The sequence below is a fragment of the Centroberyx affinis genome, unplaced genomic scaffold, assembly GCF_046629955.1.
Source record: "Centroberyx affinis isolate AG114_WGS23_722 - 3 ecotype Tasmania unplaced genomic scaffold, CSIRO-AGI_Caff_v1 ptg001635l_1, whole genome shotgun sequence".
Classification (NCBI taxonomy): Eukaryota; Metazoa; Chordata; class Actinopteri; order Beryciformes; family Berycidae; genus Centroberyx; species Centroberyx affinis.
This window is the reverse complement of record NW_027280072.1, coordinates 42382-57192: the sequence shown is the minus strand read 5'-3', so window position 1 is coordinate 57192 and position 14811 is coordinate 42382. Positions and strand designations below refer to the sequence as shown.

The 14811-nt window shown below is 43.0% G+C and overlaps 1 protein-coding gene across 1 annotated transcript; it reads left to right on the top strand.

Annotated features, from left to right (window-relative positions):
* Positions 1–1643: 1643 nt before the first annotated feature.
* Positions 1644–8650, top strand: LOC139651323 (E3 SUMO-protein ligase CBX4-like). The gene is made up of 5 exons (XM_071528199.1): positions 1644–1862; positions 2062–2105; positions 2660–2725; positions 4653–4719; positions 5776–8650. The coding sequence occupies exons 1-5, from the start codon at positions 1794–1796 to the stop codon at positions 7237–7239; spliced, it is 1710 nt and encodes a 569-aa protein (XP_071384300.1). The 5' UTR covers positions 1644–1793; the 3' UTR covers positions 7240–8650.
* Positions 8651–14811: the final 6161 nt, after the last annotated feature.

Here is a 14811-nt window from a genome sequence, read left to right as displayed (position 1 = left end):
AGGATGTTGACCTACATTGGCTGTCACACAACCACGGGCCATTTTAACGCTGTGAAAATCCACCAGAAAATCCCACGGTGACACGGTGCCATCTGAAATGTCATCTCTTTGTGTGACCTTGAGTCAGAGAGAGGATGTGGAAAACGGTATAATACACACAGCAGCTCGTAATTTAACTTCACAAAGCCAGTGATTCATGCCGCATTATCGTCCCAAAGCCGAGCAGAAGCGTTATGAAGGGCTGGATGGGAAAATCGTTTTGCCATTTAACAATTAATTCTTCCGTTAGGCTATGTTAGGAATAGACAAGGCCTTAGACTATTGTCAGCTGTGACAATTCAGTGTCAAATAAGCTTTGGGCCTTCAAATTGGTAGAGGCCTATTATTTTCGATATTTCTTATTTGATATTGGGTGGGAATTCAAGCACACCAAGGGATCATCAGCCCCAAATGATTTATAGGCTATATATAGGCCTAGGGTATGTAGTGTATATTTTGGGTGAGTCTATAGGCTGCTGAATTATGTGTGTAGAGAAATTAGAAGCCTATCCCAAACGGATGGCCCATGAATCTGTTGCAATGGCGAATCCAACACTGGGCCGACGGCCTTGCCAAGTTGCTACCATCCAGTCGGGCAGCACAAACAGGCCAGTATATAAAGGTTCAGTATAGCGCTCTCCTCTTTCACAGCTCCCTCTTGCAGTTGGATCTCGCTGCACAGCCATGGAGATGACAGAGAGAGATGCTGCCTTCAGGTGCTCGTCTAAGCTCCAAGTTCCGAGTGCACAAGTCACAAAATACGATTTGTCGCACGTTCAAGCGCCTTTCGTTTGGGAATTAGAATCAAAATAGGCCCTGTAAACAGTTCTCCCTCTAGGCCAGTGGTGTTTATCCCTTTGCTGTGGAATACTCAAGTCAATAGGCAGGTTTTCATTCCAGAAACGCCACACCAACTCATTTGACTAATTGACAGACCTTGAGAGGGATGAAGTAGCCCAATTAGTGAAATCAGCTGTAGTGTTTGGTTGGAATGAAAACCTGCATAACCTTCCATGGCACAAGACTGGCCCCTCACATGTTTTGAAGCAACATTGCGTGAAGTAAATTAATTTATTTTTATTTTTTTGTGGCTTTAACTGTTAGAAGTGGGACAGAACTAGGCTACTTTATGCTGCAGCGGCAGAAAGAAGAGAAAGAAATGTGCAGCCTCACTGGTGTCTTAATTTATTAGCCAAACTTTGTTATAAATGTGCGAGACAACTAAAAGTTATACAAAGAGTCAAAATAGAAACATACAACAATAGGCTACGAATCATTTAGGCTAAAATACAATAATTGAATTTCTAATTGTTACCATCAGTTTCTTGCTCTCCGCTTACTAAAAGTCCCATCTCGGGAACTCGAGTATCAAAGAAAATCCCGACTTTCCCCAATCGTATTTACCTAACTACTGCTTTGTTGGAGCGTTCATGTGCCGCTACAATCGTGTATCCAATATTTCCGACGGCACCTGAACGCACCAGGGGGGGGAAACGAATCCCCGCCCCCAATCCCTCCCCTTCGCCTGACGTCACACCAACGGCTATTTGCATGAAGTGTTTTCTACTGCAGCTTCAACTCGCCTGCAGACCGAGTATCACCGAGAGGGAAAGCGAGGGAAGAAGCAGAGTGAAAAAAGGGAACTCTTGTATTTCGGTTTGGAGGATTAGTAAGTCGACCGGAAAGCGGGGACAAGGTGACAGACGTTACAGCTCGTGGAAAAAATAAGAAGGACGGTTCCCCTCTATCGGAAAATGGAGCTACCCGCCGCGGGAGAGCACGTCTTTGCGGTGGAGAGCATCGAGAAGAAGCGCAGTAGAAAGGTTTGTGACAAGAGCACTGAAGGACATTTAGTGGTTGCATATCCAAAGAAAGGGGGTATTGGTTTGTGCTTTCGCCCCTTTCCGACGCATATCATGGTTTTTATTGTTTACAAGATGATTTGTAAGATGACGGATGGAGAGTAGATTGCATTTTGCTGTGTAAAGTAACGTCAGTTATCCTGTTTGTCTCCGTTCGCAGGGGAGGGTTGAATACCTGGTCAAGTGGCGAGGATGGTCTCCAAAGTAAGTCACCTTCTTAAAAAAAAAAACAAAAAAAAAACAGCCAAAACAGAAGTGTGTGTGCGTGCGTGCGTGCGTGGGCGCGCTTATGGGCGGTTGCGCGTGCTTGTTTTGCGCGCTTGACATGTTTGCCTCGATGATCGATGTGGCTTTAGAGTGTGTGCAATCCCTAATATGCCAGTTAAACGAAGACATGCCTCTATCTGAAACCTATATTTAAGAAGAAATGGCCATATTTCAGCCTTTCCTCCATCCTACAGTCGTGCGTAAAAGTTACGCATTAATTATTACACATGCATCAACATGGATTACAAGTGTCTTTACATGTTGTTTACAAATCTACTCCCCTAAAAATATGAGCTATGGGAGTATTTGTAAAGACTGTAGGGCCAGTTGAGGGCCATTTGGTGTGGTGCAGAAGTTGCCTAGCTACACAGCTCAACAGATCCTCAGCCATACATTGTCAGCCACTTTTGACAGGCCAGTGGGTCAAGAGTAGAGCTGTTGTTAAGCTATTGTTGAGTCTCTCTGGTTTGCTCTCTCCTCTCTCTGAATAGATACAACACCTGGGAGCCAGAGGAAAACATTCTGGACCCGAGACTCCTCGATGCTTTCCAAGACAGGTGAGTTTTAGGGTCGGACACACTGATCTTGTAGTAAAGAGGGAAGGGGGAGGGGCTGCCAAGGCTGTGGGTCTTCCCCTCTCCCTCTCCCCCCCCCTCTCTCTCTCTCTCTCTCTCTCTCTCTCTCTCTCACCACAATTTGCACCAGTGTACAATAACATTACCAAAACATGTCTGAATTCACTTTTCCCACATATCCAGCTCTTTCCACAGTTTACTTGGGTTTTCTCTCACACGTCCATCCTTAAGTCTTAAGTAATTTTCTTTTGGGTTTTTTTTTGTTTTTTTTTGTTTTTTTTGTTTTTTTCCTTTTTCTACAGCCTACTTCTAAAATATGCAGAACATATCAGCGTGTAAAAAGAAAAAGTGCTATAGAGATAGGTTAAGTTACTTTATTTGTCATTATTCACTGCACCTGTAGTGGCAAAAGTCCAGTAGCCTATGACAACCAGCTAGTTGTGGTGGAGATTGAACAGTGCAAAACAAATCCTTAGCATGCATCAAGCAGAAGTGTACGATGATTATGTTGAAGAGAACTTGTAAGAGAACTATTAAAACCTTCATTCTTGATATTCAGCAGTTCACCGTCTTTGTAGTTTGTGTGCATGTAGTTGTGCTTGTAGTAAGGAACCAGGCTGTCCCGCCATCCAGTCAACCAGCGCACCTGTGTCAGCTACTGCCACCAGCTTCAACATGGCTGCTCCCAGTGCTTATCAGTGCCACTGTCCAAAATAACATACTAAACCAAAACCAGAGTTTTTGCCCATCTCTTTTATTTTAGCAGGTTGTTATCTTTCCAAACAGTACTGCATGGCTTCACACGTTAATTATGGTTCCCATCCCTCCTTCATCTACTCATGGTGTACTAAGGGAAAGGCTGCATAGTAAGGGAAATAAAGATTCAAGTCAGCAGGGAACTAAACGGTAGCTTATGTTATAAATCACAAGTCTGTGCACTTTCTCAAAATGTTGTGCAATACCTTACCAGCTGAACTTCCTCTGGTCGTGTAATTGTAGAAGGCCAAGCATTTTCAAAGTAGGCTACATTGGTGAAATTAGCTGGTCGGCTAATTGCTGATCCGTCCATTGAGGGATAGACCAGACAGCTCCATGTGAAGGACAGTGCGTAATTGATTTCTGAACTGCACAGCGTGTAAAACTGTCACTGGCTTTTCTCCTGCCCTCCTTTTTCATTTGCTCACGGCAACCTTTCAGGGGCAGGTCACACGTTAAAGCAAAACATCAACAGTGCTCTGCATCTGCTTTTACAATTACCTCTCTCTCCCTCTAAAGGGGAGAGATTTTATTGAAACTAATTGCGCGTCTCTCCAGGGAGCCAAATCGTCTGAATGCCAGGCTATGAAAATACACTGAGTCGTCATTGTAATTAGATGTGAGGGAGGAGGGTGGGGGAGGGGACTGACATCACTCCTGTCTGCGGTATTGAGTTACTGCCTCGGAGAGACTTGCATGGAAACCCAGAAAAGTCAGAGAAAGGCAGGCCCATATCTTCCACCATGGATAGAGAATTCATGTGGGATATTGAATGTTTGTTTGTTTTTTTTGTTGTTTTTTTTTGAAGGAAGAAGAAGCCTAATTTAAAGCTACTGTTGAACTTTGCACTAGTGAAGGTTGAGCACAATTATAGGAATATGCTAAGTATTTGATGCTGAGTAAAGAAAGATTAGGATAGTGTAAGAAGGTATTATGATTGAAACAGATGATAAAAATCTAATAGAATTATCGCTTTTATAATCTGTGTTAAATGAATCTCTTCACATCATGAAGTTTAATACCTGCGATATAGGCTCAATATTTTTCTAATTGAGCCTGGCGAGGAAACCCCATTACATTGTGTTGCCATGCAACAACGGCTCATCTCTATGGGATGGTTTCAGTGATTGGTTGTTGTTTTCCTCTCCCACAGGGAACGACAAGAGCAGCTGATGGGATATCGCAAGAGAGGACCAAAGCCCAAGCACCTTCTGGTTCAGGTGAAGACTTTCTCCACATAATAAAAGTGCATATTCAGAATAGCAGCTGTGCTTTAAATACAGTATTTTCATGCAAAATTCTCCTTCCAATCCAGTGTCCCAAGGCGCAATATGGAATAAATGTTTGGATTGTAGTATTTCTAGAAGCTTGATTTTTGTCATCTAGTAATTGGGTCATATCTTTGTGATATGCATAATAAGATTTGTACATTTTTAATGCAGTTTATGAATACTAGGTGGTATTTCAAAGGCATTGTAACACAATATTGTCGTTCCCCTGAGTCTCAAATTCTGCGCATTTGTAAATAAGCCTTGTTTCTTAAAATAGGCAGGTTTAACTTTGGTGTAGGGAGTACTCGCTGTACATTATGATAATATCAATTACAGACTACCAGCAATAAATATGCTAGTAGATGTTAGCTGCTTTGATTTCTATAGGCAGCAATTCCCTGACCTAACAGTTGTAGCTGAATGACTGTGATTCGTACATTTAGTGCATCAATCACCAATCCAAAAGGCCAGGGGAACCCCTCAGAGGAGCGGTTTTGTTCCTCTCAGGAGGGTGTTGGTGGTAACACATGGGATAAAGTCAATGATGGGACACAAAGCAGCCAGTGACATTCCTCCGAACTGAGGTCACAGCCACAGGAGCCACTTTGAAATGTCACTCTGATGGCCATGGCCGTGGCTGAAAGGGCCGCACATGAACTGTAGGAGGGCTGTGTGAACATGGGCGAAGGCCCCTGAAATAAACTGCACGCTCGTTTGGGCCTCAGCAGAAGCCCTTTCCACATTCCAAGCAGTGTTCCTTCAATGCTGCTCGTGGGCCCCCAGTGAACCGTGCTTTTTTTGTTCTAGCCCAGGATAGGCACTTCTATAGATACTGTAGACTGTTAGGTTTGTTGATTAATCTCGTCTTGCCCTGAGGAAGGCCCTGGTTTTAAATATTCAATTGAAAGCATCAGGAATTCCCTAATTGCTCTTCTAACATTCACCAAACTATAGCCTATTTCATGGACTTTTTTTCTGATCACTAATTGCTGTCTTGCTTCTCAGGTCCCGTCTTTCGCCCGGAGATCCAGCATCCTGTCCGATCTTCACGAGGCGTCCCTGGACGACGACGGCTGTCAGAAGGCCAGCCCCATCCAGATGCTCCGTTCCCAGAGCCAGCAGTACCAGCTGAACAGCAAGAAGCACCACCAGTACCAGCCGCTGTGCAGGGAGCGTGAGGCCGAGCAGCAGGCCAACGGCAAGAAGAAGTTCTACTACCAGCTCAACAGCAAGAAGCATCACCACTACCAGCCGGACCTCAAGATGTACGAGCCGCCGTTCGCCAAGCCCAGAGAGGTCAAAGCTCCGGAGCTGGGCAACCAGGGCTGGAACCTTCCCCCGGCACTGCAGCAGAAGTGGGTCCGGGACAAGGACTCGGGCTGCCTGACCAAAGTCAAGGATATCACCATGGAGCTGAAGAAGCTTCCGGCAGACCTCAATGGGCACAAAGAGCCAGAGAAAGTACAGATTCCAGCTAAAGAGGACGCTTCACCGCTGTCTAATGGCGTCAGCAGCAGCAAGCTAAAGATCGTGAAGAACAAAAACAAAAACGGGCGGATTGTTATTGTCATGAGCAAGTACATGGAGAATGGCATGCAGGCGGCCAGGATTAAAAATGGTGAGTCCGAAAGCGCTGACAAGCCGCCGCCAGAAATAGACAGCAGCATGGAGAACCACCTCGAGAAGATGAAGCTTGTCAAGAAGCTGGGTCTCATGAATGGATTTGCTCGAAACGCCAAGGACAAACCAAATGTTCCTCGCTCTGGATATAATGGAGACGGCACTATAGAAAAGGAGCAGCCTCCTAAAATGGAGCCGACTGTGACGGAACAGGATAAACATGTAGAGGTCAGGGGTCAAAAGCAGCTTCCAGCGGATCAGCCTTTACAACTGACAACCAAGTCTAATCTGGTGTCCGGGCCTTTGGATAGAGGCGTTCTCTCCCCGCTGGACGGCAGAGGAAGCCATGGTGGATTTCAGGGACTCAAACGACACCTTTCTGAAGCGGACGGCGAGGACCGTGGAGCTAGTAAGAGGTTTTTGAGCTCCAGGAGTATCAGCGCTCCTAACGCGGTGTCCTCACCCCCCCAAAGCATCAGCACAGACCAAAACGGCCACCAGAGTCAGCATGGACACGAGGACTACGGGTATGCTGACCAAGAGGAACCTATAGACTTGAGCATGGTCAAGTCCAGACCTGAGGCTGCAGTTTCCACCGTGACCCAGGCTGAAACACACACACAGCCTGAAACACACACACAGACTGATGCACAAGCAGAAACGCAAGCACAGGCTGAAACGCAAAAACTCGCAGAGGAGGAAAAAGTAGAGGAAATGTCCGTTTCTAACACCGAACAGAGAAAAGAGGAGCCGTTTCCCTCTTTCAAGCCTTTCCTTGGGAATATAGTCATCACAGACATTACCACGAACTGTCTCACCGTCACGTTTAAGGAATATGTGACAGCATAGTGGAGCCGGTGCCACCGACTGTGTGTAAACAACTGTGTATTTGTAGAAATGTAAATGAAATATATTGGTATTTTCAGATGCTTGAATGTACAAAAGAACCCCTGGGGTTTTTCATTTTGTAAAGGTCAGAAAGAATCACATTTGGATCCTTTATTGAGTTGTTGGCATATATTATTTCTTATAAGCTCTGGCTGTTCTTCATTACTTCTGGAGATTTTATCATATGCAGTATCTAATTTCAGCTATTTCAACTTAGATTAAAAAGCAAATTTAGTATAAAAAAAAAAAATGTTAATTGTCCAACTGTGTCAGGACTCTGCGAAGAAGCACTTACTCCTGTAAATAATCTTTCACTTTTCTATGAATTTAATTACATTTTGATTTATACACTCAACTGTCTACATCTCAGATAATGTTTAAAAAATATGTATATGGAGAATTTTGTAAGCAAGAAAAATTATATTGAAACATGGTAAATGACACTGTGTGTGTGCGTGTGTGTGCATGTGTGCGTGCGTGTGTGTGTGTGTGTGGGTGAGAACAGATGGACAGATTTAAACTAGGATGCATGCTGCTTGGACAGATTATGCCATTAGGCATGCTTAAACAAGCAGATAAAGAAAAATGAAGGACCTTGTTGTCAATAAATGTAATTTGCAACGCTGAGGAAGAGGAGACGGATGCTTTCAGACGAAAGATTATCAACGGTTAATGTTTGGTTTATGCTTTCACAACTGCTATTGTGATTTGGTCTGTGTTCATGGGCCAAGCGTTTCTTGAACCAGGCTTCCCGAGACCTGATATTGAGCACAAGTCACATCCATTCAAACAGTGAGAAATACAACCATGTGACCCTATTTATTTTCTTTTCCCACTGCTTTTGTGTTGTGCAGCAGGGCAGGTTTGAAATATATTTAGTGGAGGTTGTCTGTAGGCATACTAGCAATCACTTACAACCTGAGAACTCATTTCATTTAAATTATACCATTCAGCTATCTCTGTTAACACTGCTGACTGAACTGTGTAAGCCAAATAATCCCATCAACATGCTGTTCTTTGATTCAACTTTTCATGTCCCCTTTCTCTGCTGCTGAGCATTAAATGGGGTTTTCATGGCCCAGTATGTTTATAAAGGAGCTTGGTGACATATTTTGAGTAAGTTTTTAAAAACTCTGTGCAAGCACATGTTCTTTGTCATCAAAACTGTCCCCTTGTGTCATACCTACATGCTTCTTCTTCTCAATGTATATCAAATTGTTTAGAAACCCCTTTCAGCAGTAATTGTGGTCTGGCTCTCCGGAGATGCATTTAACTCGCTCTGTAAGAAGGTGATCAGATGCACTTTGATGTTTTGTGTGCAGACTAAGTGACAGGCTTCCGATGACACATTTTGCAATAATAAAATTGTTTGCAAGTGGTATTTGGACCAACGTCAGATGTGTTTTTCTTTCTTCTTTACTTGCATTACATCCGAACCGCCTACCAGCAGCCTTGCTCTCAAAAAAAAAAAAAAAAAAGAAACCCCATGACTCATCACATGGGAGTTAAACAGGCTGAAGACCTCGCTTCCTCCCGCTGAAGTTTGACACGGTAAACACGGGCAGTGTAAGGAAAAGATTGCGCTTATAAATGGCCAACCTTACTTCAGAGATTGCTAAATCTGTGCGGGGGTCTATTTTCGGCACTGTGTGTGTGTGTGTATGTGTGTATGTGTGTGGGCTGCGGGGCGCGAGGATTATGAGGCCCTGTTGGTCTGCAGACCCAAGCCTGCACGGGCTATTTTCAGACGGGCATCATCTAACCCCTGAAGCCTGTCCGGACCAACTATTCGCCATGCAGAGCTCAAAGCCCAGGCCGCCCTGTTTCCATTTAGGCCTTGTCTGCTGCTGCTGCTGCGTAATATAGGAAGCAATGCCAGTGTCTTGCTGCAAAATTAATATTTAGATTGAGATCAGATGTTGTTGAGGCAAATCCTTACCTCAGACTCAGTCCCACACTAAATTCAAGGCGTTCACAGATTTAAAGATGATTCAAATCGACTGAAAAAGGCTACAGGGAGGGATTTGCAACAGTTTCAGGTTGGTCTAATTAACTTTCCCGACATAATCTAGCCGTGATACTGAGGAATATTCACGTCAATTGTAAGACCTCAGGCCCGTAGACTATAACTTGTTCATGCAACAAAAACTTCATGACAATTAAGTGACAACAGAATGACAACAGAAACTGAATGATAATAGGCCTGTAAGTGACTTTCATAGCTGTTCATTAAGTCAAAGAGGAATTGATTTATGGTTTAATCAACATTGAAAGGCCTCGTTCAAGAGGAATATAAGAAACTCTGAGGCCCGTGTTTTTTTTTTTTTACAGAAGTCCGACTTAAACAGATATTCATGTCAGATGTGGTCTGAACCCTATAATAAATATGTTGATGGTGGCAGCAACACAGCAGGAAAGGAAACTGTGCTCGCCGCTGAACCTGCAGGTGCTTGTAACCTGTACAGCGAACTTGAGTCATCTCTTCCTCACATATCCTACCAGATGCAGCCTATTTTTACAACGTGTTTCCAACTATGTGTCAGTTTTTCCATTGGTTACATTTCACCCGGTCGTTTAAATGAGATTTCTGCCTATTTTTATATTCCCCTGAATGGCAGAAAGACGTTTAAAAGCAAAGTTATGTTTAGAGGAGGATAAAAACCATGTTTTTATAGATCAACGTGATAACCCGCGTTCCCTGGAGAGCTCGTCAACCACAAACATCCCGACAGACTGTGACGTCTTGTTTGTTACAATTTGAGTCGCTATAAGCCTTTATAAATCGCATATGAAACCAGTGGATTTAACGGGAGACCGGTGTGCAGACTAGAGCAGGCAACAGGCGGGTTACAGTGAGAAACATCTGATTCCCGACACTGTAAAAGTTGTCTTCAAACGCGCTGCACCCCGGCGATTAAAATGATCGACACGGCAGCTCTCGACCATTTCCTCTGCTGTAGCCTGCAGCCCGCCAATAAAACTGCTTTCTGTGTACGCGTTAATGTGAGGAACGACGGAGAAAATGGCTGTCCTCTTTAGTCTATCCAGTTTCTTTTCTATCGCGTCTCTCTGCAGCTGCTGCAGCCCGACAAATAATTGCAACGATGTTTCAACTTAAGGGGGAAATTCCCTGCTGGATTTGAGGCGAAATCATTTTCTATGGCTCGGGTTTGCATGCACGAGCAAAACTGCAAAAAAACTTTGTGTCAAGTGTCACAGTGGAATGCATGGTGGCTTCCGTTTTGTGTGCCTGGAAATATCATGATTGGTTATGTTATCTGACAAATACAGTGATTTATGCTTTATGCCAAAAAGCCTTTAATTGTAAAGGATGTTCAATGACATGGCTTGATGCGTTATCGATTAGTCCGAGCAGCCACTGCTATTTCTAACTTTGGTCCTCCTCCCCTTTCCTCTTCCTCTATCTGTCAACTCACACTGAATTTGTTATGCATGAGAGAGTTGGGCCTGTAAAAGCTCTCTGTCATTGGTTTTTCAAGAAAAACAAAGTCACAGATGTTTTGCTGTTGATTTCAGCAAATCCCCCAAAAAGCCCCTAGACATTTTGACATTTCGATGGTTTCTTATTTCACCATTTTATTTATTTTTATGTTATTGGTTAGGCTGGACTGACAGGGAAATTCCCGTTTAAAACAAAGGTTGGTGAGAAACTGCAAAACAAATCCTGAAGACATTCATTCTGGATCATGATGATGACAGCTGGACAGTCATGACTGCGGATTTAAAAAGACCCTGTTTGGAGTCTATTTGGTATAATTACTCTTCTTCACGTAAAGTTGTTAATCAGATAGCCTCAATCGATGAAATAGACGAAGCCTTGACTGAACATAGGTTCCCAGAGTAAGGTTCGGGGACCAGAAGGAGTCCCTCAGAGAATTGCATGGGTTCCTGGAAAAAAAATGAGGAAAAGTTTCATTTCACTATTGTTTCACTCCCTCGTTAGCACAGTGAGAGGTAAGGTAGGCTATATGGATGGCTGTTTTGATCAGATGTTTCATTCTCCATATCACCGCACCTAAACTGTTGGCCTATATAATTCTGTAACATCATCATAACAACAAAAATCTTCACAGATGGCGTTTCTTTGGACAGTCTTGGTCTGTCTGTATCTAGGCTATTTGGGTTCCTTGAAATAAAATAAAAAGTTGCCGAATGTAAAGAGACCATGACATATTCTATTATAGGCCTCCATAGGCTATTATCAGTACGCTAGCCTATATTCAATTCGGACATTTTGTATAAGCAATGAGGCATTCAGCAAAGGACTATCGAAACTAAAGATAACAGTAGCTGGCTATTCATCAAACAGACACAGCCAGTGATCAATGAATATTTGTGTCAATTCGCCATTGCGGTATTGATTCCACTTTCATGCTGAACTGGGGAGGCAGGGCCTTCTCTACCTAGTGTGTGTGTGTGCGAGAGAGAGAGAGGGGTTTGGATGTAAAGGACGCGCCGTCCTTTCTTTGCACATTTTACATTTTAGCCATTTAACAGACGCGCCCGACTCACAGTGCGCGAGCAGACAGCCTATAGGGTTGAGTGTCTCGCTCAAAGACACTTGGACAGGACACAAGTGGGTTGAACCTGACACCTTACCTGCCCGGTCTCTCTCTAACCATTCACCGCCCTGCCGCACGTGCAGGATCACCGGGGTTTCCCTTTGTGCGCGCACCGGGAACCGGCGGCTTGCCCAGATACAAGCCAACCAATGGTGTTTTAACGGCGGCAACACTGCTGCACTGCAGGCGCGCCGAGACCAATCGCATCCAGTACCACGGAGTCTGAGGTGCAGCCCATCTTCGCTCTGCACGGCGGTGCCATGCATCATGTAGCCTGCACCGACTGTTTGTTTATGCATGGACAAATAGACAGGAAATCTCAAATGCTCGCAACGTTAGCTCGAGTGACTGTAGTGGTAAGCGAAATAAAAAGCTGGGTAAACCATGAGCTGCAGTCGGTGGCAAATGAGGCAAATCATGAATCAAAATCAAATTATCATCGGACAAATGTCTACCTTTGCGAAGAAAAATCAATTATATTTCCAGAAAAACACTGATAGGCTATTCTCTGCTCCCCTTAAAAGAGCCATATCCGTGACTTACACCATTAATAGCCTACTTATTATGATATAAACAATGAATTTTCACCATGAAGGTGTATCTGAGGCTATGCATGTGGGTAAACTCTATTCCACAAATAAAAAAGTTGTGTACAGGGTTTAGATGGGTTTACCCTCCACTCCTTCTCTGCTTGGGTCTCAAACCACATCAGCTGTTCTCTCTCTCTGCCCTTTTCCCTCTTGACTGAGCCTGAAGGCTACAGCTCCGATTGAGAAAATAGCCTGGCTTATTTGGCAAATAGGCCCATTACTGTTATTGTGCAAGCATGAAACAAATTAGCAAAGAATGTGATGATTAGCGACACAGGCTGCGCTGCACTTCTTCTGTAGATGATTTATCTTTGTCAGGCTGTCAGACAGTGGGGGTTCACTTTAAAGGTTTGGGTCGAAATCAGCCCACGAGACTTTGGTTAGAACCGACTATCTCTAATTAGAAACAAATGTTAAGAGAAACTATTTGAGCACCAAAAGTGGCTCCTGCCTATATGCTCCTCTAAATTGAGACTTGGACATTGAATGCGTCATGGCATAGTCTATTTGTGCGTGTGTTTACAGGGCGGCATTTCACTAAACCCTATAAGGCTGTACAGCAAAGTCCTGCATCTAATTTGACCCCAAAACATCGAAACGAGCTTATAACGACTAAACTTCTGGGGACAATTGGAGCAATGGCTGACGATTGTCAAGATGTTAATATTTGTTACTCATTGGCCCTGAATTTTCCCCTGATGTGAATTATGACTTCGAAATAGACTTCTGGTAATTTTTGGTTGATCTTTGCTCTCCATTAAAAATAAAGCTTCAGATTTGGTCCCACATTAGATGAAGGTATAAGCGCCCAGTTGACGCTCTTGTTGTTCAATGGGCCTGTAAATCAGAACGAGCCGCCCGCCTATAATCATCAAGGTTAATTAGATCACAGGATTTATCAGGTCATATCCCTCTTGATCTTTTGTGTTAAAAGCAGTCAGCTTGTCTAAAGCCCCTTTCATTAACCTTCATTTGGCTGAAGCCTTTTTTCATTCTCTGAGAGGTCAGATTTCATCCGTTCTCTTGACACGCGCGGAAATGTCCTTAAACTTCTTGACACATTTCACCTAAAGCGACGTCATGCCCCTTGAGACAATTAAAATTATCAAACGGGTTTGGTTAGTAAGAGTAAAGCGGCTTTGGTCTCAGTGACCGATTGCCAACTGACGGCCCAGATAGGCAGCAATAATGTTGGAGTAGCTGATTCACAAAGTAGAGCTGCGTAAAATAGCCTAGAATTACTTCCCTCGCGCACATACAACACACACAAAAGAGGAAGAATAAATTCGCTTGTAAGAAAATGGTTAAAGTTGAGAATTAATCAAAACTAATTAGGCCTATTCATTAATCAAAAGGAATTATTCAAGTTGTTGGGGTATTTCCAAGATAGACTAATGTGTTTTATTGGAACAGATAGGTGGCAAATTCTTGGTCTATTACTCTATTATTTAAGCTATGTATTCCTTTTATTCATTTGATGCTCTATCAAGTCTTTAGCCTACGTAAATCCCAAATCTCTGTTTTCCACTGGATCCGGCCTGGCTATTATATTCTGTGTAAATCATCATTGGACGTGTCAGATGATAGGCCTAAAATAGATTTTTAAATTGATCTGACTATTTTGGCCTGTAGGAAAATACTGGAATGGGAGAACCTCTCTCTAAATTAAAGTGCCAGTCTGTTGTTGAGCATGTTATCTGTATGCATTGTTGGTTAATGTAGCCTATTATTCCTTCAGAGCAACAAGGCCATTTAGTCCATACAAAGAAACTGAAAAACTCTTGAGTTCACTGGGATGTATTGCACTACAAGAAATAGCAAAATCGTGACAGAACATCTCATAGAAAGCCAAGTGTCGTGATACGCTATCAGTCACATTAAATAGTTCTAACAATTTTAAATGGAATTCAGCAGGACACACGCACATTGGACACATGCTAAATCTTTACAGTACCCTACTGTAAATAATATGCTCTTCCCTATTTTCTTTATTTATATGCTATCTCACAGGCACTTTAAATCATATATCTTTTACAGCTATTAGTAATTATTATCTTCACCAAAGGATAGCCTACTTCATAATCTGTTTGAACTAAACTGTAGGTTGCATTGAGGCTTTTCAGAAAACTGTCCAGGATTAACAATGGGCTGCAGTTTTTATCACCTAAGAGAATGGTCAAAAACGTACAGTTAATATTATTCTATGGACGTTTTATTTGTATAATTATTTGAATATGAGCCTAATAGACTTGTGACTGCCCATCTATTGTAATTGAACTGAAAATATGTCAGTTGATGATAGCCTACTCTTTAAATTAGATCCTTATTGGTTTAATTAAAATATTTTTAGAGGTGGTAGT

Bases quoted from the DNA above. Each gene is read 5' to 3' on its own strand.
- LOC139651323 (XM_071528199.1), top strand. From the start codon at position 1,794: ATGGAGCTACCCGCCGCGGGAGAGCACGTCTTTGCGGTGGAGAGCATC. The intron at 2,106-2,659 runs GTAAGTCACCTT...CTCTCTGAATAG, and splicing joins TGGCGAGGATGGTCTCCAAA to ATACAACACCTGGGAGCCAG. The intron at 4,720-5,775 runs GTGAAGACTTTC...CTTGCTTCTCAG, and splicing joins CCAAGCACCTTCTGGTTCAG to GTCCCGTCTTTCGCCCGGAG.